The 25,000-nt window shown below is 50.2% G+C and overlaps 3 protein-coding genes across 4 annotated transcripts in view; 2 read left to right on the top strand and 1 right to left on the bottom strand.

The window, feature by feature from the left end:
* Window positions 1-11,272, top strand: part of lin9 (lin-9 DREAM MuvB core complex component) — an 18,468-nt gene extending 7,196 nt beyond the window's left edge. For both annotated transcript variants that reach the window (XM_084454196.1, XM_084454195.1), the window contains exons 8-15: window positions 367-500; window positions 2,082-2,207; window positions 3,479-3,583; window positions 5,207-5,287; window positions 6,135-6,260; window positions 8,318-8,500; window positions 9,857-9,954; window positions 10,988-11,272. In XM_084454196.1, coding sequence (XP_084310322.1) covers window positions 367-500; window positions 2,082-2,207; window positions 3,479-3,583; window positions 5,207-5,287; window positions 6,135-6,260; window positions 8,318-8,500; window positions 9,857-9,954; window positions 10,988-11,093 — 959 coding nt within the window. In that variant the 3' untranslated portion in view covers window positions 11,094-11,272. The remainder of the gene's footprint in view (window positions 1-366; window positions 501-2,081; window positions 2,208-3,478; window positions 3,584-5,206; window positions 5,288-6,134; window positions 6,261-8,317; window positions 8,501-9,856; window positions 9,955-10,987) is intronic.
* A 1,244-nt stretch (window positions 11,273-12,516) lies between these two features.
* On the bottom strand, window positions 12,517-13,832 carry mixl1 (Mix paired-like homeobox; the record flags this gene model as incomplete). Its single annotated transcript, XM_084453555.1, has 3 exons — window positions 12,517-13,272; window positions 13,393-13,613; window positions 13,736-13,832. The coding sequence occupies 3 exons, from the start codon at window positions 13,830-13,832 to the stop codon at window positions 12,517-12,519; spliced, it is 1,074 nt and encodes a 357-aa protein (XP_084309681.1).
* A 3,412-nt stretch (window positions 13,833-17,244) lies between these two features.
* acbd3 (acyl-Coenzyme A binding domain containing 3) overlaps window positions 17,245-25,000 on the top strand; it is a gene marked incomplete at its 3' end in the record, with an annotated part of 15,650 nt that continues 7,894 nt past the window's right edge. Inside the window, exons 1-5 of the mRNA XM_084453336.1 lie at window positions 17,245-17,529; window positions 19,785-19,926; window positions 20,857-20,997; window positions 23,451-23,609; window positions 23,859-24,033. Of these exons, the coding sequence (XP_084309462.1) occupies window positions 17,274-17,529; window positions 19,785-19,926; window positions 20,857-20,997; window positions 23,451-23,609; window positions 23,859-24,033 (873 nt within the window). The 5' untranslated portion in view covers window positions 17,245-17,273. The remainder of the gene's footprint in view (window positions 17,530-19,784; window positions 19,927-20,856; window positions 20,998-23,450; window positions 23,610-23,858; window positions 24,034-25,000) is intronic.

The raw sequence follows: 25,000 nt of genomic DNA, 5'->3' as shown, positions 1-25,000 counted from the left end.
TTCAACTGTAGTCATAGCAACCCCAGACACCTGCAGTTTCTGCATGCTGTCGTCCGAGCAACCCTGCTATGTCCCTAGTGGAATCAACCCTGCTATGTCCCTAGTGGAATCAACCCTGCTATGTCCCTAGTGGAATCAACCCTGCTATGTCCCTAGTGGAATCAACCCTGCTATGTCCCTAGTGGAATCAACCCTGCTATGTCCCTAGTGGAATCAACCCTGCTATGTCCCTAGTGGAATCAACCCTGCTATGTCCCTAGTGGAATCAACCCTGCTATGTCCCTAGTGGAATCAACCCTGCTATGTCCCTAGTGGAATCATGGACGCTGTCACACAATAATGCGTGTTTGTGTTTGTGTGTTGCAGCCCGTCTGAGGGGCGTCCACGACGGCCTGTTCACCGGACAGATAGACGCCGTGGACACCAGCGCCGCCACCTACCGCGTGACCTTCGACCGGAACGGGCTGGGCACGCACACGGTGCCAGACTACGAAGTTCTGGTACGCCTGATCAAAACCCCCGTCATCTCACCCTCCGTCATCTCACCCTCCATCATCTCACCCTCCGTCATCTCACCCTCCGTCATCTCACCCTCCGTCATCTCACCCTCCGTCATCTCACCCTCCGTCATCTCACCCTCCCTCATCTCACCCTCCGTCATCTCACCCTCCGTCATCTCACCCTCCGTCATCTCACCCTCCGTCATCTCACCCTCCGTCATCTCGCCCTCCGTCATCTCGCCCTCCGTCATCTCGCCCTCCGTCATCTCGCCCTCCGTCATCTCACCCTCCGTCATCTCACCCTCCGTCATCTCACCCTCCGTCATCTCGCCCTCCGTCCTCTCACCCTCCGTCCTCTCACCCTCCGTCCTCTCACCCTCCATCTCACCCTCCGTCATCTCACCCTCCGTCATCTCGCCCTCCGTCCTCTCACCCTCCGTCCTCTCACCCTCCATCTCACCCTCCGTCATCTCACCCTCCGTCCTCTCACCCTCCGTCCTCTCACCCTCCGTCCTCTCACCCTCCATCTCACCCTCCGTCATCTCACCCTCCGTCATCTCGCCCTCCGTCCTCTCACCCTCCGTCCTCTCACCCTCCATCTCACCCTCCGTCATCTCACCCTCCGTCATCTCACCCTCCGTCATCTCACCCCTAACACATCGGTTGCCAGGCATAAGAGAATTCACATACAATTAGGGATGTAACGATAACAGGTATAATGATAAACTGCAATAAAATTTGATTCAATTTATCGTGATAAAATTATCATTCAAACCGCGTTTAATTTTCGCGCTTTGAAAAACTCACTGTAAATACTGTCCTGCATCAACCAAGTTATGCAAACAAAAAGTGCATAGTGCTGCTAATTTTATTTATTTTTTATAACTTGGGGAACTGATTTCATTGTGTATCAGTAGTTTGAAAATGTTCAGCACATTTTATAATATCGCGATAATATTGATAACCGTGATAATCTTGGTCACTATAATCATGATATGAAACTTTCATACTGTTAAATCTCTACATACAATATGGATGAACGTATGACTCAGGGTTTCCGCTGGGCAGGGGATTTCTAGAATATCAGAATTCTAAAGTCTAATCCAGACCTGGAAAGTCGGGATTCGATCTTTTTTTTTTTGGGCCTTGTCGGAATATCGGGGATTTTTTTGTAGCATGTTTACATTTTCATTGCCATCTATTAAATGTCATATTTTCCATGCAGTATTTTTTTTTTTTCAGTTATTTCAAGCGTTTCCCTTATTTCCTGATTGGTTGTTATGGTTACTTGATATTTCAGTGCCCATTTCAGAATCAGAATCCTTCTGTTACCGTTTGTACTTGATATACATAGGATTTAACATTGTGGAGCCAACAGCAACACAACAATGTACCAGTGAACAGTGCAAAATACGCTATATATATATATATATCTCCTTCCCGCTCGTCAATGTTTTCCGTTGATTACAGGTCATGGAAATTCATCTTTTTAGTCACTGAAAGGGAATTTGACGTTTGACTTGGAGTGGGAACCCTGATGACGATGTGCCTCAGCTGAATTGTGTGTCTTTGTTTTGACAGAGCAACGAGCCCAACGAGACGATGCCGATCTCCGCGTTCGCTCAGAAACAGCGTCCCTCGCGCTTCCAGAACTTCCTGACTCCGCCCAGAGGGCCCTACCCCGCCTCCACCACTCCTGTCCTCATGGTAGAATACAGCCACAGAGTTTGAATTGAAATGCTTTATCGATCCCCGGGGGGAAATTTGGAGTGTCAAAACAGCAGTGGTGCATGCTGGTCACTGTGGTTCTAACGGAACAAGTGGGTTTAGTGTCTGATTTGTGGGTAACCACTCATGTTTTTTATTGTCCAGTAGTAGTCGCTCAAGTGTTAATGTTTACCAACAGCTGTCATTTGTCAAGAATGGCAGTTATTAATCAAGAAAAGAAAACACGCCCTGTTTGGTGAGGTGGTGACCTGAGGGCATCATCATCTAAGACTGAGAGAGAGGGACTCCAATGCGCTGCTGCAATCATTTATATTATCCACCTGCTTGACAGCAAGCTGCCCTCATCAGGGTGACCCAGGGCAGGTCAGACGCCCAGCAAGCTGCCCTCATCAGGGCGACCCAGGGCAGGTCAGACGCCCAGCAAGCTGCCCTCATCAGGGTGACCCAGGGCAGGTCAGACGCCCAGCAAGCTGCCCTCATCAGGGCGACCCTGGGCAGGTCAGACGCCCAGCAAGCTGCTGAAACCTTGTCTCATACAATATGATTGCATTGGAGTGAGCGACCCCCGCTCTCATTAATTTAAGAATGGCGATTAACCATTGTAGGGATGCAAACAATTAATCGAAAATCGATTCATTGATCGTTAAGGATTTGTTCAAGCATGTGAAATGTACTCTTTACTATCAAACAACGTGGTAGCGAAGCAGCCGTCTCAGGAGAAATGCAGAGAAATCAACAGCGGCATATTCTGAAAAATGAAGTGGGCCAAAACCAAAGCATTGTGTTGAACCACTTCAAAAAGAAAGAACGAGAAGCCACTTGCAAATAGTGTGATGCCGTGAAAACGTACAACACAACAGCAGCAGCAATGCTCCATCACTTGAAGAACGTTCACTTGGATAGGCTGGCTCTCCTCCTCGTCTCTCCTGCAGCAAACCCTCCATCGGCTCCGTGTTTGAGAGGAGGAGCTGTGACGCACAGCAGGCAGAACAAATAACCCAGGACGTCCGTGATAAAGCGTTGATTAGGAAAAAACTTTTGGTATTTTAATTAGAATTAATCAATTGATTGATCGTTAACATTACCAATGATCGATTCAGGGACGTGCCTACCATTTGCAACCCTAAAACATTGTTTTTCTCCATAGCTTTTCTAGTCTGTTGTTGAGTTCTTATTTGGAGAGTGTTAGAGTGACCATGTGTGACCCCTCCCCCCGTTCTCCCCCCGTTCTCCCCCCGTTCTCCCGACAGGACAACGACCCCCTCATCAGCCATCAGTCTCCCTGGAAGAACAAGCTCCCCGGGGCGGACGGAGACACGCTAGGAGGCTTCCCCGTCAAGTTCCTTGTCCAAGTGGTGAGTCCCCAGCCCCGCCCCCACGTCCACGCAGCCCCACATCCATGCAGCCCCGCCTCCATGTCCACCCAGCCCCTCCCCCATGTCCACCCAGCCCCGCCCCCACGTCCACCCAGCCCCGCCCCCATGTCCACGCAGCCCCGCCCCCATGTCCACACTCATGGACTCACAGACTTTGAGGCGCATTCCCACCAAGTGCGTGAGGGCTTAAGGCCGTCCCATTGTCAAGTGCACAGGGGCTCTCAGGCAGACACTTTGAGCCCTTTATGCCCCCTTTCCGTAAGTTTGCATAAAGCATCTGATTCCTTAGTTTAAAGCTGCATTACATTAAATCATCCATCTAGGTGCAGTGTTCTTTGAATTGATATTTCCACCATGAATATGAAAGAGTTGAGGTATTTGTGTAGAAGAGTTGTCCGTCTTGAGTATGTACTTTTGGATTCTTTACAACCAAGAATCGCAGGCAGTAATGTAGTTATCTTATGACCACAAAATGAAATGATTTCAGCAAGTTGAACAGAAATGTTTTGAGGGTAACACAGAGGTTTGTGATAATGTAAAGTGGATTTGACCCAGCCCAAAAATAATTTACATGTAGGTCTACAAGAAAAACCTAGCAAAAAATGTAAACGTTAAAGGATAAGGACACTGAATTTCATGTTTAGCCCTATTCCTGGCTTCCCTGGCATGTATCTAACTAGTACAGGTTAAAATATTTCTGTTTTGTGCAGTACAGAGTTCTGTGTCGGCGCACGCACCCTGGCTCGTTGCTAGCTATGGGCACACTCAGAAAAACTCTAAAGTATGATATACGTGGATTTCAAGTTCAGGAATTACATGGTTTATGCTTCCAAGCTCTGAAGTCGTCCTGTAAACACCATAGGTCCTTTCACCTCTGCATTTCGAAACAACAGTAACTTGTAAACAGTACTTATTTCACCGAACATACAACAGCCATCCCTTCACACTTACAGCGTGTTATATGTTCGGTGAAATAGGTACTGACAATGTTCTGTCCCATTCCTTTTTATACCATTTTGAGTCCTTGCAGCCTTTCACACTCAACCACTTAACCAGGTGAGGTTGATAAGTCTGTGAGGGTTCAGGGCTTGAGGGTTTGTTGGGATTGGGCCTCCGTTAGTAAGTCTGTGAGGGTTCAGGGCTTGAGGGTTTGTTGGGATTGGGCCTCCGTTAGTAAGTCTGTGAGGGTTCAGGGCTTGAGGGTTTGTTGGGATTGGGCCTCCGTTAGTAAGTCTGTGAGGGTTCAGGGCTTGAGGGTTTGTTGGGATTGGGCCTCCGTTAGTAAGTCTGTGAGGGTTCAGGGCTTGAGGGTTTGTTGGGATTGGGCCTTCCTGGTCCTCTGTGACATCTCTGAGCTCGTGGCCATTTTGTTTTACAATTGCTCCTTTCAAACACGTCTGATTGTTCCTGTTTTATTCCTGTTTTGTGAAGAGAAACGCACCTTGCCTTATTTGCAAAGTGGTTCTGTCCTCTCTCCCACTAAATAAAGTTAATGTTTTACCCAGTCACACTCTCCTCTCTCTCTCTCCTCTCCTCCTCTCCTCTCCCTCTCCCTCTCCCTCTCTCTCTCTCTCTCTCTCTCTCTCTCTCTCTCTCTCTCAGACAAGGCTATCCAAAATCCTCATGATCAAGAAGGAGCACATCAAACATTTGAAGGACATGAACACGGAGGCTGAGAAAATGGTACACTGACTCTTAGCAGATCCTGCTGTCAAATGTTGATATTTTTTCTATTTGTATTTCTGGCATTTTATAAATTATTTTTACTCAGTTCATAGTATCACAATGTCTAGAGCAGGGTTTCCCAACCTGGGGTCCGGGGCCCCTTAGGGGGGCACCTACAATCACAGGGGGGGGACCAGGCCTCGGACAATTTGAGGCCTTAATAATACTATCATGTTATTGACATGTCACACAGCAATTTTAACAAAATACATCATCTGATCATATCTGATGAAGGGTCAAAAAAGCCTTGTATTTACGGCACAACAATACCATATAAATTCAACAAATTAATCAGAGACTATGAATCGTGTCAAAGTTAATATTACTGCTACAGTGGTGAAGCACTTCATTGAACCCTAACTTACAGCTGGTGTAATTTGCGCACATACACACACACTGACTGGACGTTCACAGAGATTTGGGGAGGGGGGGGCGCAGATTCCATCAGGTGTAAGTGGGGGGCTCTGGGGTAGAAAGGTTGGGAACCCCTGGTCTAGAATATAGTTCCATTCAGGGCTGAAAATGAACACCTGCCGCCGGCCAAATGCAGGTCAAATTTCCAATTGGCGACTAGATTTCGGAAGGCTATCTGGAAAAAAGAATACTTGGCCGGTAGATTTTTTTAATCTCCAGTCCCCTTGGCAGGTGACTCACCGTGAAACAAAAAGTTCATTTTCACCCCTGGTTACATTTGCGCACAATAAACAACGTGCATAATGTCCTCGATGTCCTGTCCTTGGCATCATGCGGTTGACTGTGTGCGTGTGTGCGTGCGTGTGTGCGTGTGTGCGTGTGACGTGTGCAGAAGTCGTACTCGATGCCCATCAGCCTGGACTTCCAGAAGCGCTACGCCACCACGGTACTGGAGCTGGAGCAGCTCAACAAGGACCTGAACAAGGTTCTGCACCAGGTCCAGCAGTTCTGCTGCGAGGTGAGTGACCACGCCCTCTTTAGAGTGACCATGCCCTCTTTAGAGTGACCACGCCCTCCTCAGAGGGAACACGCCCTCCTCACGCCCTCCTCACAGGGACCACGCCCTCCTCACGCCCTCCTCACAGGGACCACGCCCTCCTCAGCGTGACCACGCCCTCCTCAGCGGGACCACGCCCTCCTCAGAGGGAACACGCCCTCCTCACAGGGAACACGCCCTCCTCAGAGTGACCACGCCCTCCTCAGAGGGACCACGCCCACCTCAGAGGGACCACGCCCTCCTCACAGGGACCACGCCCTCCTCAGAGTGACCACGCCCTCCTCAGAGTGACCACGCCCTCCTCAGAGGGACCACGCCCTCCTCACAGGGACCACGCCCTCCTCACAGGGACCACGCCCTCCTCAGAGTGACCACGCCCTCCTCACAGGGACCACGCCCTCCTCAGAGTGACCACGCCCTCCTCACAGGGACCACGCCCTCCTCACAGGGACCACGCCCTCCTCAGAGTGACCACGCCCTCCTCACAGGGACCACGCCCTCCTCAGAGGGACCACGCCCTCCTCACAGGGACCACGCCCTCCTCACAGGGACCACGCCCTCCTCACAGGGACCACGCCCTCCTCAGAGGGAACACGCCCTCCTCAGAGGGAACACGCCCTCCTCACAGGGACCACGCCCTCCTCAGAGGGAACACGCCCTCCTCAGTGACCACGCCCTCCTCAGAGGGACCACGCCCTCCTCAGAGAGAACACGCCCTCCTCAGAGGGACCACGCCCTCCTCAGAGGGACCACGCCCTCCTCAGAGGGAACACGCCCTCCTCACAGGGACCACGCCCTCCTCACAGGGACCACGCCCTCCTCACAGGGACCACGCCCTCCTCAGAGGGAACACGCCCTCCTCAGAGGGAACACGCCCTCCTCACAGGGACCACGCCCTCCTCAGAGGGAACACGCCCTCCTCAGTGACCACGCCCTCCTCAGAGGGACCACGCCCTCCTCAGAGAGAACACGCCCTCCTCAGAGGGACCACGCCCTCCTCAGAGGGACCACGCCCTCCTCAGAGGGAACACGCCCTCCTCACAGGGACCACGCCCTCCTCACAGGGACCACGCCCTCCTCAGAGGGACCACGCCCTCCTCAGAGGGACCACGCCCTCCTCAGTGCTCTGAGTCTCCCTTTTTCTGTTGTGACCTGATCACAATAGTTTTTTTGTACATTATTAGGAGCTATTTTAGCCTTCAGGGATGTAATTTGTCTCAGCTCTCATGGATCTGATAATGGTAATAATAGTGGTTTATTTGACTTGTACAGTGCCTATGAAGTATTCACTCCCTTTACACATTTTGTTACAACATGGAACCAAAATGTATTTAATGAAGGTTTTGTCGTTGGTAAACACCACGTAGTACTTTGTAGTGAAACAAAACAAATCAACATATTTTCGTAAATGAATTACAAATAATTCTGTGCCTGATACCAGCTCTGTGGCCTAGTGGTAGAGTGTCCGCCCAGACACTGGGAGGTTGTGGGTTCGATCCCCGGCCGGGTCGTACCAAAGACTATAAAAATGGGACCCATTACCTGCTTGGCACTCAGCATCAAGGGTTGTGATTGGGGGGTTAGATCACCAAATGATTCCCGAGCGCGGCACCGCTGCTGCTCCCCCTGGGGATGATGGGTCAAATGTGGAGAACAAATTTCACACACTCAGGTGTGTGACAATCAGTGGGACTAACCTTTTAACCTTTAATACGGGGCTGTGTGCCTGATACTGGGACCATACACAGCTCAGCATGGGGCCCAAAAAGGCCAGCCTGAGGTGGAGAGTGAGCTAGCCGGGGTGGGTAGCGCTGGGAGGCGGGGTGCTGCCCGGTCCTGTCTGAGCTTGCCGGGCGCTGGGAGGCGGGGTGCTGACCGGACCGGTCCTGTCTGAGCTAGCCGGGAGGCGGGGTGCTGACCGGTCCTGTCTGAGCTAGCCGGGAGGCGGGGTGCTGACCGGTCCGGTCCTGTCTGAGCTAGCCGGGGTGCTGACCGGTCCGGTCCTGTGTGTGTTCCAGCTGGCCCCGGACCAGGGCATGGCCCCAGCTGACCGGCCCACGGAGCTGCGGCGGCGCTGTGAGGAGGAGGCCCAGGAGATGGTGCAGCAGGCCAACTCCCTACGGGACGACCAGCAGTGTGTGTCCAACCCCCGGCTCACGCACCTCATCTCCGGCCTCACCGCCCTCCTCCTGCAGATCAAGGTGCGTGTTCGGCGTTGCTTGTTCAGGTTTCTCACGTCCATTTAGGCGCTGGTGAAGGACACACGAAGTCACTAGGTCATACAGTCGGCACAATAGCTGCTTCACCGTGTTTTACTGTGAGAGAGTTGCAAACGCAACTTGGTCTTCGTCAGGTGAGTTAGCTACATTGACCCATGACCTTTATCTAACATTCCACATCAGGTGAATAAGAGAATGATGTAATACAGTACATAGACTAAATGTCCCACATTGGCTCCATATACACATGATATGAGATGAGCTACAATGTATGTGACGGATCCCACTAATCAATAATAGTACAAAAATACAGTTTATGCATGAGAAAGAAAAAATAATTCACAAATAAAACATTTCCATGCCTCATATGCAACTACTGAGGCATCACAGACTTTGTTCCAGGCCTAGGCAAGGCAAGGCAAGTTTATTTATATAGCACATTTCAGCCACAGGGCAATTCAAGGTGCTTTACATGAGACATTAAAAGCATTAAAACAAAAAGCAAGACATTAAAGACCTTTAAAACAAAAGGCAGGACAAATTAAAAGCATTAAAACAAAAAGCAAGTCATTATAGACATTTAAACAAAAAGCAGGACAAATAGAATACAGGAATAAAAGTTACAGTGCAGTATACTGATAAACATAGCTCCTCTTAGAAAGCAGTGGCAAAAAGAAAAGTCTTCAGGCTTGTTTTAAAAGAACCAAGAGTTGTAGCAGACCTGCAGTTTTCTGGAAGTTTGTTCCAGATATGTGGAGCATAAAAACTGAATGCTGCTTCTCCATGTTTTGTTTTAACTCTGGGGACAGAAAGCAGACCTGTGCCAGATGACCTGAGAGGTCTGGATGGTTCATAGCATATGAGCAGATCAGAAATATATTTTGGCCCTAGACCATTCAGTGCTTTATAAACCAACAGCAGTATTTTAAAGTCAATTCTTTGACAGACAGGAAGCCAGTGTAAAGACCTTAGTACTGGTGTGATATGCTCCACTTTCTTAGTCTTAGTGAGGACTCGAGCAGCAGCGTTCTGAATCAGCTGCAGCTGTCTGATCGATTTTTTAGAGAGACCTGTATACATGCCGTTACAGTAGTCGAGTCTACTGAAGATAAACGCATGGACAAGTTTTTCCAAATCCTTCTGGGACATAAATCCTTTGATCCTTGATATATTCTTCAGGTGATAGTAGGCTGACTTTGTAATTGACTTAATGTGGCTGTTGAAAGCCACATGACTGTTTAAAGAGTTCACTCACTCCGACTCTACCTTCTGAGAAATAGGACAACACGAACACAATGTTGGTGCTTGTCTAACTGGCAGTGTGTTCTTGTGGTCTAGTGTTTGGCCGAGGGAGGTGACCTGAACTCATTTGAGTTCAAATCCCTGACTGATTCTCTAAACGACATCAAGAGCTCGATAGACTCCTCCAACCTCAGGTGAGTGACCACACCTGTACCCCCCCCCCCCCCCCCCCCCCCCCCCCCCACACACACACACCTGTACACACACACACACCCCCCACCTGTACATCCTCACACCTGTTACAACCATCTCAAATCTCTTAAGGACAGTAACTTTCAGAGAATATAATGCACTGATAGAATATTTTACATATATAGCTACTCCTCTCTCTTTTTACTATTTGACACGTCTGAAAATAATGTATCCATCAATTTCGAGTTCGAGACCATTTAGACAATTCTCTGAGCAGCGAGATATGAGGACTTGAGGTCTGGGAGATATGAGGACTTGAGGTCTAGGAGATATGAGGACTTGAGGTCTGGGAGATATGAGGACTTGAGGTCTAGGAGATATGAGGACTTGAGGTCTGGGAGATATGAGGACTTGAGGTCTGGGAGATATGAGCACTTGAGGTCTAGGAGATATGAGGACTTGAGGTTTAGGAGATATGAGGACTTGAGGTCTGGGAGATATGAGCACTTGAGGTCTAGGAGATATGAGGACTTGAGGTTTAGGAGATATGAGGACTTGAGGTCTAGGAGATATGAGGACTTGAGGTCTAGGAGATATGAGGACTTGAGGTCTGGGAGATATGAGGACTTGAGGTCTAGGAGATATGAGGACTTGAGGTCTAGGAGATATGAGGACTTGAGGTCTAGGAGATATGAGGACTTGAGGTCTGGGAGATATGAGGACTTGAGGTCTAGGAGATATGAGGACTTGAGGTCTAGGAGATATGAGGACTTGAGGTCTGGGAGATATGAGGACTTGAGGTCTAGGAGATATGAGGACTTGAGGTCTGGGAGATATGAGGACTTGAGGTCTAGGAGATATGAGGACTTGAGGTCTGGGAGATATGAGGACTTGAGGTCTAGGAGATATGAGGACTTGAGGTCTGGGAGATATGAGGACTTGAGGTCTAGGAGATATGAGGACTTGAGGTCTGGGAGATATGAGGACTTGAGGTCTGGGCGCGCGCGTTCATTTTCCGCCTTCCTGTTTTTCCAGTTGCTTCCAGAACAGCGTGGAGATCCATGTGGCCCACATCCAGAGCGGCCTGAGTCAGCTGGGGAACCTGCACGCCTTTGCTGCTAACAACACCAACACAGTGTGAAGCCTTCTCCCGTACCGCGCCCACGCCACGCCCCCCAGGGGGCCCCTGTCACGCCCACGCCACGGCCCCCCAGGGGTCCCGTCACGGGCCACCTCAAATGACAGAATCGGATGTTAGGTCCTTCAATGTTTGTTGTCTGAATGTCTGATTTCTTTGACACCCTGCAGAAATACACTTGTTTTTATTGTAGTTTGGAAAAATGTTTTGTTCATGACAAACTTAAATGTCTTCAAAGACCTGGGCTGAGTTTCCCAGAGGCATCGTAGCGCCATGATGAACGCCATAGCTTACGATGAACGTAGCGCTACGATGCCTCTGGGAAACTCAGCCCTGGTCTCTTAGTCAAGTGGCCTAGGGTCACTGCAAGAATTCACAGTTGAAATTCTGCTTGGATAATAACCTATGGTTTCACGTGCCAAACAGTACTTCAAGCCGTTTCTATGATCCATATTTATTTATTTTTGAGAGATGAAAGGTGGTTATATTTACATTTATAGAGCTTCCCTTTGTGAGTCCATGTTTGTTTTTCTGTTCCTTTACTCCACTGATGGTAGAAGCACAGGGGAGGCTAAAGAATGTTTTGTAAGATAGTTTATTGTAGATATTTGTACAATACCTTTATGATTACTAGGATTTATTGTCCACATTTCTGCAATGTATTCAGAAATGGCTTTTGTAATTTTTTGTGTGCACTGAGAAGAGATTTTTGGTATTTTTGTAAAGGAGAATTGTCTTTGTTTTTTTGACGTCACTCAATGAGTTGAATAGATTTGTCATTTCTAATTGGGCATTGCTGTTGCTACAGCCTCACTTGGGACCTACATCACTGGTGTAACCTAAATTTAAGAATGATAGAACTGTGGTGACAAATGTTCATTTGGAGAAAAATCTCCATTTCACCATTAGTTTTGTAAAGCTGTATATGGGAATGCCTTGTGGCATTTGTAAATATGTGTTGCTGTTTTTTTTATATTAAACATAGTAAAGCAAGAAGCTGTGATGTACCTTTGAACCCTTATATTCTTATATTCTATCACATAAGAACCACCCATTAAGCCCTGACCAACTAACTTGAAACCCAAAACAGCATGGATACATATGTATATTTTATTTGGCATGTTTGGAAAGACAATGAAATGCTTATTAAGATTTATAATAAATAAGTTCCCTTTTAGTAAACTCTCAACAGTACAGTTAAGTTGTAAACTTTAAACCCAAATTCACAAAACATATGTACAAAAATCACACCCAGGTGGAGAAGTAAGCGGTGCAGGTTTATGCGCAATCTCTACTGCCCTCTGCTGGTGTGAAACGGTATTGGCAAGCTACTTCTAATTGGTCAAAATCTTCATGCTATGAACGACACACACGGACGGACACGCACGCATGTCACGTATAGAAGCACCACTTAAAAATATAAACTTCACATAAAGCCTCCGAAAGCGGCCATGGCGCCATGTTCCCAGTCCGAATCCGAATCCGAAAAGTCGTGCGCTCCGCTCGCGTGGACTGGAGAGAAGCGGCCGAAGTCGTTGTGCTCCATGTTGGGCTGAGGATCTGGTCTGATCTGGATCTGGAGCTCCATGTTGGGCTGAGGATCTGGTCTGATCTGGATCTGGAGGGCTGCTCGCTTCGGGGACGACCGGACGAAGTTGTTCTGAGGTGGAATAGGGGGTATAACCACCTTCATCTCGGGCCCAATGGTCTTATTTGGTGGGAAGTTGTCATATTCGACTAGAACATGTTTTGGACCCACGTTGCTGCTGTTGGTGTTATTAAGACTCTTGAGATAATGTCCGTTTTCCTTGTGATAAGAATGAACGCTATTGCACGGAACTGCTACGCTGAGCTCTTCCCGTGTCTCGACACTCCTACTCCCCTCCATGGACGCGTCGAACACGGAATGGACTGAGGAGTGTTCGTAGCCGCCGGTTCTCGTTGGTAGGGGCGTCTTGTGTGCCTCGTCGGTCCCGTGGTGGAGTTGGTGTCTGAAGCTGTCCACGAGTGCGAAGTTGTTCATTCTCTGCATGTCCTGGGGCATCCTGTTCTGCATCTCCTGGGGCCTCCGGTTCTGAAGCTGGGAGAACGGGGCCCCGGGGGCGCTGGGAACGGAACCGCTCATCTTCACAGACGACCCAACTTGGCGACGGGACTTTGCGCGTCGGTTCTGGAACCACACCTGAGAGCGAAGAGGATGGATAAATGGTTAGAAATGTAATCATTCATTTACTCGTTAGCGTTTTGGGATTGCTGTAAAAAGCTCAGTGAACGAACTACTAAAATAAAGTTCCGTTTTTACCTGAATCCTGGACTCCGGTAGGCCGGTAAGGGCTTCCAGTCTCTCGCGGAGATAGATGTCGGGGTATTTGGTGTCCGAATAAACCTTCTCCAGCACCTCGACCTGCTGCTGGGTGAAGTTGGTTCTCTTTCTCCGATGGGTCAGCAAAGCCACACTGTCCGTTCTCTGTCCAGTGGAGTTTGTAGAGTTGAAGAACATTTTCCTGTCCTCGGCACCGTAATCTGTTAACAACAACCACAGAGTTGCATGTTACAATACTATTGTGAGATTTTGTCCCCAAAAAAAAGTTCATAGAAACGGGAGAACTGGTTTCAGTGCCGTGCGTAATTACGCACTTACCAACCTGAATGCGTTATGCTGCTCCTCTCCATGCGTCCCTCGTGATACATCTGGAATTGATTCAGGTCTCCGACCCTCAGTTTTCCATGGACCGAAGACATAGCTGCTGTTCTCTTTATTCCCAGATTGCGATTGACCTCAGCTGCGTTGTTGCCGGTTTTATATCCGCCATCATCTTGTGATCAAAGGGACGTGTGAACGTGCGGGCCATTAGAAACGGCTGGCACTGGAACAGCCGCGCTCACTGACTTCAGACGCGTCTGGTGGCGAGGTCAAAAGTGTGAATCTTTGACACCCCGTGGGGTGGAGTGAGCTCAGGTCGCTTGAAAGGACTTTAATGGGACCTGCACGTTCAATACACATCTCATGAGAAAACATTTATCCGCTTTAGAAAGCAGATGGCTCCTCCTGAGGCAATAACGGATCACCAGGGAGAGGCTGCCACTTCCCATGAACGATCACAGAACATGAGCTACATTAGAGCTGCTGTAGTTTATCTTCAAATCCTACCGATTATTATTATTTTTAATTATATTATCATATAAATACAATAAAAAACAAGTTGTTTGAATGTTCTGGCTTTTCTTTAGTTAACACGCTCTAACAACGTATTTAACATTTACAGAAACAGATTGTATTTTGTCAGGTAGGTTTTTACACATAGGCTACTAGGAATGTGTAGGAATAGACAAGGTGTGAGGATTAGACAGGACAGGGCAAAACATATATTGTAGCGCAGGAAGCAAAGGGCAAATAACCATGACAAAGTTGACTGCAACATGTTCCGATCTTTTACGTTAAAGGGATGAAATGAAATTATGAGTCGTTCCATTCTCAGACCCCACAAAGCCTACCTCAATACACAAACCCAGTTCAAAGATGATCAGCACTTTGCATTGGAAGTGAATGGGCTTCCTCCACTTTGAGCCACGGGGGGTCAATTCAAAAGGTCACTGGTATGCTATCGAGTACACACTTGTTGGCTCATTCTCCTTCACTGCAAGCTATAGCTATTTGGACATCTTATTTCAAATAAAGTTCAATTACTTGAGAATTATGTGTGAATTTCAGGCCGCGAACATACAGTAAAATTGATTTGATAGTGTAGCCTAATAATTCCCAGTCACACATAGGCTTCCCCTAGTGCTCTAACATGTCGGTGTGCCTGTATTGCAGTCTTATGCGAACACTGGGATGTTGAAGCTCCAGATCTTGTACGATGGCCTGTGGCTTTGTTGTGAGGACTTCTTATGAATGTAAATGAGGAATGATCACAAGGAGGGAATTATTTCACAGAGTTGCATGTGACAAAACAGTGTCTAGTCCGCAATTATCACGGAATGAATTAACCCGCATCAGATTGTCATCACAATAGATAGATTCCTAGATATTTCAGAGAAAACACTTATTTTGAACATTCTATGCTAGTAAATCCCGTTGGTGGGCTTATATGGTATATGTAAGAATAGGATGATTTTGTATTTTATCACAGATGGCAATATTGGTTAACAAATGTATGTGTTTGTCCATGCATGTGGATTGAGTGATTCATCCGTTCACCGTCTGGTCTTGAAACTACAAACACAATGCTAGGTCCACCATTTAAAATATGTAATGAGATTAAATGCTATAGAGTGCAATTGGTGATTAACTCACTGACTGTGTGGTTCACATGTTCAAACATCAAACAGACAGTGGCAGTGTGTCTTTTGATAACTCGTAGCGTCCTACACCCATGAGGATCTGGGGAGCTATAGCCGGCCTTTGTAGACTGGACCTTTCACACCTCCAGAGTGGCCACTACCTGCCCTCAGACAGATGGGAAACGGCCCGGACTGAAAGGATATGCAGCCAACCACCATCTTGCTGCCTATTTGTGTCGGTCTAAACGTGATCCATATTGTAATGGTTCCAGGCAACCCGTAACTCGTGTTTTTCCGACCTCCTACACGTGAAAATGCTCTGGAATGGCAGTCAAACCCGTAACTTCCCACCCGGCAACTGGGAGTACATGGATCTGTACGAGTTCACGGGTGGGAAGTTACGGGTTTGACTGCCATTCCAGAGCATTTTCACGTGTAGGAGGTCGGAAAAACACGAGTTACGGGTTGCCAGGAACGCGCCATAAGCCTGACGCAGCTTCTGCAGGGATGAAATGCATGCATGAATGCATCTCAAATCAAACCCCATCGCAATCACACCCCATTGGGATTCACATCTGTTGTCTCTCTCGTCTGTGTGCGCGTGACCGTGACTGATTGACGTGTCATTTTGCTCACAGAAATGCTGGACTGGACAGATTACAGGTCATGTCTGCAAATGTAATTTTATCTGAACTCTGGTTTTTGGTCAAATTATTTTAAAACCTAAATTTCATTGGAATCATGGGCGTATAATACAAGTGCACTGTTTTTATTATTCGATTATTATTTTATTTTATCAACAACATACAAACACAGCACGACTTATGTCAACAAACATTAGAACATCTATACATTGGGGGGGGGGGGGGGGGTAGGCTACACACCATGAATCTGCATCTTACGTGTTGCTGTATATAATGATCCGGGGGTAGTTGCACACATTTGATGGGGATGAACTACTGTATCTTATACTGTATGTCCATTCAAATAAGGGATGGTTGCAGAATAATCATGGTCAAACCTGTTCCATCTCGCGGGCGGGTCCAGTGGGGACAACACCGAAAAATATGCACTACAAGGTCTACCTTGGTCCAGGTGTACCGCCGTCCGACAGCTTAATTATTTAAGGACATTATTTATTGGACATTATTTGCGTCAGTTGATGTTTTCAGAGTCAGACATTCTGCTGCGTGCGCAATGGCACTTTTGTGGGGAACACAAGTAGGCCTGTCACTGGTGATTCATAAATGAAAATATATGAAATATATATAAGGCACTTAGAATGTAAAAGAGTATTTTCCATCAACAATGTAGCCAATTATGAATGCTGTAGGCTACGCATGTGTCGATCGGTTCAGCACCCTGGAATGCTGCCTCAAAATGGACTGATCGAAGAAGCCAAAAGTTTGCATCAACCTAGTTTATTTAGGAACAGCACCCTTTGTTCCCAGAGCCGTAGGTAGAATAACCACCCCCCTGGTGATTTCTAGATGTGTTACGGTCGGAAGGAGCCAGAGCGACTCGGGGGTTAGGCACGTTTCATAGTCAGTCCATGGATGACAGGCAGATGACGCCCACTCGGCAGCAGCCGGTATATGCGCCGAGCACACCGAACGCAAACCAAAACAAACCACACAGCGTTAGTTTTTCTGATTTTTCCTTTTTCCGTTTTGAAAAACAAAACCAAATCATCTCGGTTTTGTTTTTCTCTTTTTTTGTTTTAAAACCAAAACGGAAAAACGAAAATTCACTCGTTTTTTGGTTTTTCCAATTTCGTTTTGAAACAGAAAAACCAAAGAACGAACCATACACGGATTTACGTCTCGTGCTTGTTGCTCTCCCGGAAGTTCCTCCCGCCCAGAGCGGAAGTAGGTACGTGGCTGCTCAGCTCATTCTGTCATGATGGCGACGGAGGCTCAGCGCGGCGACCTCGGCAGCGGCAGCTCCGGCCGGCTGGAAGTCTCCATGGACGGCCTCACCCTCAGCCCGGACCCCGAGGGGGAGCAGCCGGACCCCCAGCCGGTCCCCCCGGAGCAGGAGGAGCAGCAGGAGGAGCAGGAGGAGCAGGAGGGCGAATCTGCCAGGTCCACCATAGAGAGGAAATGGGGCTTTCCTCTGCTGGAGCTTTACGGACTCGCTCTGAAATTCTTCAAAGGTATCAAACTACCTACCTACCTATCTACCTATCTATCTATCTATCCACCGGGCAGCTATTCTCCTTTGAGGGGCTCAAGGTGGAACTGGAACCGTGTTTAGATCGAAGGTAGCAGTGCTTGTTAGCGGGCTAGCTGGCTAGCTTAGCTGGGTAGGCTAGCTAGCACAGGCTCGGATTTCACACTGAGGGTTAGCTAGCTAGCACTAGAACTAGAACTAGAACTAGAACTAGCTAGGCTGATGAGTAACGATAGCTTAGTCGCGATGTCTTAACTCGCTGTCAGATCCGAGAGGTCGATATTAGGTAGATGTTAGGTAGATATTACAGTTGGAAAATCCACCAAACATGGACTTCGTAGTTTCACATTGGTTCCTTGTGGATGGGGTCATGTTAGCTGTGCGACCCTGGGCCCTGCTGGTCCAATACACACTAAGTTTACTAACTAGTTAAGAGTAAGAGAGGTTAACGAGTTTACTAACTAAAGAGTTAAGAGTAAGAGAGCTTAACTAAAGAGTTAAGAGTAAGAGAGGTTAACGATGGAGGAAACACCTTCATCCACGTAACCGTGGACTGAATGGGGGATCTGGTCATGTGTTTATGCTGGCGGACACACGCCTTCCCTTCACTGGCATGCATGAACCTCAGCCCTCAGAGGCGGCCTTGTGACCCCCCAGCCCAGATCACTAGGGGGCCTGGTGACCCCCCAGCCCAGATCACTAGGGGGCCTGGTGACCCCCCAGCCCAGATCACTAGGGGGCCTGGTGACCCCCCAGCCCAGATCACTAGGGGGCCTGGTGACCCCCCAGCCCAGATCACTAGGGGGCCTTGTGACCCCCCAGCCCAGATCACATGTAGCCAGAAGCACATTCCAGGTTTACCAGCCACCTTGTCAGCTGTGTGTAGTGTGGTTTTCCCAGGTCAATCCTTGCTCTACAGGCATTTGTGTTTAGTGACTTAGGCCTGTGTTTTACGGTCTAATTGTGGGTTTACTGCCTCTCTGTGTGTAGTATAGTGGGTTTACTGCCCCTCAGTTTGTAGTATAGTGGGTTTACTGCCTCTCAGGTTGTAGTATAGTGGGTTTACTGCCTCTCAGGTTGTAGTATAGTGGGTTTACTGCCCCTCAGTTTGTAGTATAGTGCCCTTGGCTGCCGAACAAAGCAGAAGTGCAAGTGCCTCCGTTTCGCCTGTGATGATTCCAAACCTGCGCGTGCAGCCCATCTCACAGCTAATTGGTTAACCTGGAAAAGTGTCTGAGCCAATGAAAGGACTCCGATTTACACCTAGTATGCTTATGACTCATGATACATTTGCATCCACATTTCATCCTGCTCTGAGCACAGAGCGGGGTTTGTTTGTAAATAGCCAGGTGTTCGTGGAGCGCTGTGTGAACTTTGTCCTTATTCACTCCCCGTTTTAGATTTGACAGGACTGGGGATAGGTGAAAGCTGAACCCACAGCAGCCTGGGGATAGGTGAAAGGGGTACACACCTTAGCTGTCTCCACAAGGTGACCAGGAAGCGTTTCTCTTGATGGTGTGAGCTGCAAACCAAGGGTCTTCTGTGGAGTTAAAGACCAGTGGGAGTAGTATAGTTACAGATGAGGAGCGATTCTAGAGAAAGGTGTGTTCACAAGGTAAACATCCTTGGTGTGTGTGTGTGTGTGTGTGTGTGTGTGTGTGTGTGTGTGTGTGTGTGTGTTGGTGTACTGGACAATTGTACAACAGTGTCCATTGTTTTTACGGCTGGTTTATTGTGGGAGGGATTCCAGGTGACTCGGTGCAGGCAGGCTTAAAGGTGGGCGTCGTCTATGAGCTGGTGGGCGTCGTCTATGAGCTGCTAAGTCCCATCGTTGCGTTGCAGTCTCGTCTCCTAAGGTCAATCACCAAACGCATGTCTTACTCAATTGTTATTCGATCTAGCCTCAACTCAGGAAGCTAAGATGTGCTGCTTACTACTTATATTGCTAAAGTGCCGATATTCCCCAGTATTCCCAGAAGTCCACTGCCAGTGATTGGTTGGCAGACACGATCAACAATACAATCTTAGAAAATCGTCTGAAAGTTGCGTTTTCAGGTTCCAGTAAAGGGTGTTGTCATGGCTACAGGGACAATAGTGTCTAAAACTCTGCCCAGTTGTTGGGTGCCGTTTATTCCCAGCACAGTTGGGAGCGCGGGGGCCTACATCAGGTGTGTGTGTTGAGTCTCGAGCCTTGTCCTGTGGTTGAGTCTAGAGCCTTGTCCTGTGGTTGTCCCCCAGACAAAGATGGCAAGGCCTTCCACCCCACCTACGAGGAGAAGCTGCGCCTGGTGGCGCTGCACAAGCAGGTGCTGCTGGGCCCCTACAACCCCGACGCCTCCCCGGAGGTGGGCTTCTTCGACGTCCTGGGCAACGACCGCAGGTGAGCCTTCTGTGTGTGTGTGTGAGAGTGTGTGTGTGAGAGTGTGTGTGTGTGTGAGTCAGAGAGATGTTTGATCTAGCAGACACTCTGGCCCTGCACTTCTCCTGTATTCCTGTGTGAGAGAGTGTCAGAGTCAGTGTGCAAGTGTGTGTGTGTGTGTGTGTGTGTGACAGAGTGTGTGGGGGTGTGCGTGAGAGAGAGAGTGTGTGTGTGTGAGTCAGAGACAGAGAGAGAGAGAGTGTGTGTGTGTGTGCATGAGAGAGAGTGTAAGAGAGAGTGTGTGTGTGTGTGTGTGTGTGTGTGACAGAGAGAGTGTGTGTGTGTGTGTGTGTGTGTGTGCGCGTGAGAGAGAGAGAGTGTGTGTGTGTGAGTCAGAGACAGAGAGAGGTGTTTGATCTAGCAGACACTCTGGCCCTCTCCTGTATTCCTGTAAACAGGAAGTGGTGGACCAGAGCTTTTCCTTTCCTCGCCATTTCATCAATATTTTCTTCACAACTCAGCACCCCCCCCCCACACACACACACAGATAGTCACTTATCTGTGACAGCCCTGGACTTGGACCCTGTTCTAGCTGACAGTGGTACAGCAGAGTTCACAGAGCACAAGGAAACCTTCCACAGCTGTGTTTGGTCATTGCCAATTGTAAACTCTATCTCTCTCCCTCTCTCTCTCTCTCTATCTCCCTCTCTCTCTCCCTCTCTCCTCCCCCCCCCTCTCTCTCTCTCTCTCTCTCTCTCTCTCTCTCTCTCTCTCTCTCTCTCTCCTCCCCCCCCCCCCTCTCTCTCTATCTCCCTCTCTCTCCCTCTCTCCCCCCCCCTCTCTCTCTCTCTCACTCCTATTGCTCTTTCTCTCACTCCCTCTCCCTCTCCCGTCTTAACTCATCTTCTCAACCCCCCCCCCCCCCCCCCCGTCTCTCTCCCCCCTCCCCAGGAAAGAGTGGGCCTCTCTGGGCAGCATGGAGAAGGAGGACGCCATGGTGGAGTTCGTCAAGCTGCTGAACAAGTGCTGCACGCTGTTCGCCCCCTTCGTCATCTCACACAAGATCGAGAAGGAGGAGCAGGAGAGGAAGCGGTAGGAGAGGAGCCGTCCGCGTCGCGTCCCTCGTCTCACGTGCTCCGCCCAGGGCTGCACCGCCAAACATGCTCCGCCCAGGGCTGCACAGCCAAACATGCTCCACCCAGGGCTGCACAGCCAAACATGCTCCGCCCAGGGCTGCACAGCCAAACATGCTCCACCCAGGGCTGCACAGCCAAACATGCTCCGCCCAGGGCTGCACAGCCAAACATGCTCCACCCAGGGCTGCACAGCCAAACATGCTCCGCCCAGGGCTGCACAGCCAAACATGCTCCACCCAGGGCTGCACAGCCAAACATGCTCCACCCAGGGCTGCGCAGCCAAACATGCTCCACCCAGGGCTGCACAGCCAAACACGCTCCACCCAGGGCTGCACAGCCAAACATGCTCCGCCCAGGGCTGCACAGCCAAACATGCTCCGCCCAGGGCTGCACAGCCAAACATGCTCCGCCCAGGGCTGCACAGCCAAACATGCTCCACCCAGGGCTGCACAGCCAAACATGCTCCACCCAGGGCTGCACAGCCAAACATGCTCCACCCAGGGCTGCACAGCCAAACATGCTCCACCCAGGGCTGCGCAGCCAAACACACACAGCAATAAAACACACAGCAATACAAAGTCCATGCAGCAATACGTCGCTATAATTCTTCCGTGATACTGTATTGATTTTGTGCGGTACAGTATTGATATAGCAAAAAACAACAACACTGCATAAGGAAAATATACAGAACAAGACAGGGTATAGATCTAGAAAATGAAGGATAGAATTCAGTCATAGATGCATTATTCATGTTCTAAATGGATTTAAAATGTCTGGTATTTCCCTGCACCCTCAGCATCACCTCCAGGGAGCGGGGGGGGGGGGGGGGTGTATTTTCAGATGGATTTGACCATTTTCAGTAAGTGATGTAGAGTGTCGTATCACAGTGTATGGTGATGCGTATCCTAGCAGCCCAGTGCCCCTCCCACCCAAGCTGAACCCACAGCAGTATCGCCCACACCACTCTGACTCACAGGGAGGGAAGATGGCCTCTCGCTGTGTGTGTGTCGTCTCACGCCTCTCCTGTCTCTCCTGTCTCTCCCCTGTCTCTCCTGTCTCCCCTGTCTCTCCCCTGTCTCTCCCCTGTCCCCCCTGTCCACCCTGTCTCTCCCTGTCTCTCCTGTCTCTCCTATCTCTCCCCTGTCTCTCCCCTGTCTCTCCCCTGTCTCCCCCCTGTCTCCCCTGTCTCTCCCCTGTCTCCCCTGTCTCTCCCCTGTCTCTCCCCTGTCCCCCCTGTCCACCCTGTCTCTCCCTGTCTCTCCTGTCTCTCCTATCTCTCCCCTGTCTCTCCCCTGTCTCTCCCCTGTCTCCCCCCTGTCTCCCCTGTCTCTCCCCTGTCTCCCCTGTCTCTCCCCTGTCTCTCCCTGTCTCTCCTGTCTCTCCTATCTCTCCCCTGTCTCCCCTGTCTCTCCCCTGTCTCCCCCCTGTCTCCCCTGTCTCCCCCCTGTCTCCCCTGTCTCTCCCCTGTCTCTCCCCTGTCTCCCCTGTCTCTCCCCTGTCTCTCCTGTCTCTCCCCTGTCTCCCCTGTCTCCCCTGTCTCCCCTGTCTCTCCTGTCTCTCCTGTCTCCCCTGTCTCTCCCCTGTCTCTCCTGTCTCTCTCCTGTCTCCCCTGTCTCCCCTGTCTCTCCTGTCTCCCCTGTCTCTCCCCTGTCTCTCCCCTGTCCCCCCTGTCCACCCTGTCTCTCCCTGTCTCCCCTGTCTCCCCTGTCTCTCCTGTCTCTCCCCTGTCTCTCCCCTGTCTCTCCCCTGTCTCCCCTGTCTCCCCTGTCTCTCCCCTGTCTCCCCTGTCTCTCCCCTGTCTCCCCCTGTCTCCCCTGTCTCTCCCCTGTCTCTCCCCTGTCTCCCCTGTCTCCCCTGTCTCTCCCCTGTCTCCCCTGTCTCTCCCCTGTCTCCCCTGTCTCTCCCCTGTCTCCCCTGTCTCTCCCCTGTCTCTCCCCTGTCTCTCCCCTGTCTCCCCTGTCTCCCCTGTCTCCCCCTGTCTCCCCCTGTCTCCCCCGGTCTCCCCCGGTCTCCCCCTGTCTCTCCCCTGTCTCTCCCCTGTCTCTCCCCTGTCTCCCCCTGTCTCCCCTGTCTCCCCCGGTCTCCCCCGGTCTCCCCCTGTCTCTCCCCTGTCTCTCCCCTGTCTCCCCCTGTCTCCCCTGTCTCTCCCCTGTCTCTCCCCTGTCTCTCCTGTCTCTCCCCTGTCTCCCCTGTCTCTCCCCTGTCTCTCCCCTGTCTCTCCCCTGTCTCCCCTGTCTCTCCCCTGTCTCTCCCCTGTCTCTCCCCTGTCTCCCTGTCCCTCCTGTCTCTCCTATCCCCCCTGTCTCCCCTGTCTCCCCTGTCTCTCCTGTCTCTCCTGTCTCTCCTGTCTCTCCTGTCTCCCCTGTCTCCCCTGTCTCCCCTGTCTCTCCGGGCCGCTGCGCCGCCCAGGCGGGAGGAGGAGGAGCGCCGGCGCCAGGAGGAGGAGGAGAGGGAGCGGCAGCGACGCGAGGAGGAGAGGAGGAGGAGAGAGGAGGAGGAGAGACTGAAGAGAGAGGAGGAGGAGAGGAGGCAGGCTGAGGAGGAGAGACTACGGGTGGAGCAGCAGAAGTGAGTGAGAGAGAGTGTGTGTGTGTGTGTGTGTGTGTGTGTGAGTGTGAGTGTGAGTGTGTGTGAGAGTGAGTGTGTGTGAGAGAGGGGAGAGAGAGAACTATATTCATTTCTACACGCTAGCATCCTTGTCATCTTGGTCTCGTAACTCACTTGATCCACATCTGTAATGTCTGTGGAGGATGGATGTGTTGATTGACGGGTGTGGCGCTGCCGTGCCCCGCCCCCCCCCCCCCTCCGCCCCCCCAGGCAGCAGATCATGGCGGCGCTCAACGCCCAGACGGCCGTGCAGTTCCAGCAGTACGCGGCCCAGCAGTACCCCGACAGCGCGGAGCAGCAGCTGGGCCTCATCCGCCAGCTGCAGGAGCAGCACTACCAGCAGTACATGCAGCAGCTGTACCAGGTCCAGCTGGCTCAGCAGCAGGTACACACACAAATACACACACACACACGCAAATACACACACACGCAAATACACACACACGCACCTGCACGCAAATACACACACGCAAATACACACACACAAATACACACACATGCACGCGCACACACACGCAAATACACACACACGCACCTGCACGCAAATACACACACACACGCACGCGCACACACGCAAATACGCACACACGCAAATACACACACGCAAATACACACGCAAATACGCACGCACACACACGCAAATACGCACACACGCAAATACGCACGCACCCGCACACACACGCAAATACACACGCAAATACACACGCAAATACACACGCACACACACGCACGCGTGCACACACAAATACACACACGCACGCGCACACACACGCAAATACACACGCACGTGTGCACACACAAATACACACACGCACGCGTGCACACACAAATACACCCGCGCGCACATAAATACACACACGCACGCGTACACACACAAATATACACGCGTGCGCACACAAATACACACACACACGCACGCGTGCACACACGCACACAAATATACACATGCACGCACACACATACACACACGCACACACTCACTTATAGCCAGACTTATGAGTCAGTCTCTAAAGGCTTTGCTCAACGAGGACTTTCATTCAGTTTTCCGCGCTTAAAGTGGGTGGAGACCAACCGTGTGGGAACTCTCCATTGGAAACTGTTTGGAAAAGGGCAGGCACTTTCACAACTACTTGGCGGGTGATTGGATGAACCATCTGTCTATCACCGTCTATCACGCGCAGCCGCTCCTCGCTGTCATAAACCCGCCCGGCGTAGCTGCTTGTATTTCAAACTCCTCAGAACCAACGCTGATTGGCCGGATGGTTTTCAGATCTGAGCATCCTGAATGGTTTGAGAAACAGAGTGTGAGCTTGAGGAACCAGGATGTTCTGACGAGGCGAGGCGGGAACAAG

The sequence above is a fragment of the Borostomias antarcticus genome (assembly GCF_949987555.1).
Source record: "Borostomias antarcticus genome assembly, chromosome: 19".
Taxonomy (NCBI): Eukaryota; Metazoa; Chordata; class Actinopteri; order Stomiiformes; family Stomiidae; genus Borostomias; species Borostomias antarcticus.
Note: the sequence above shows the minus strand (reverse complement) of the source record. Positions and strands in the feature narration are given on the sequence as shown.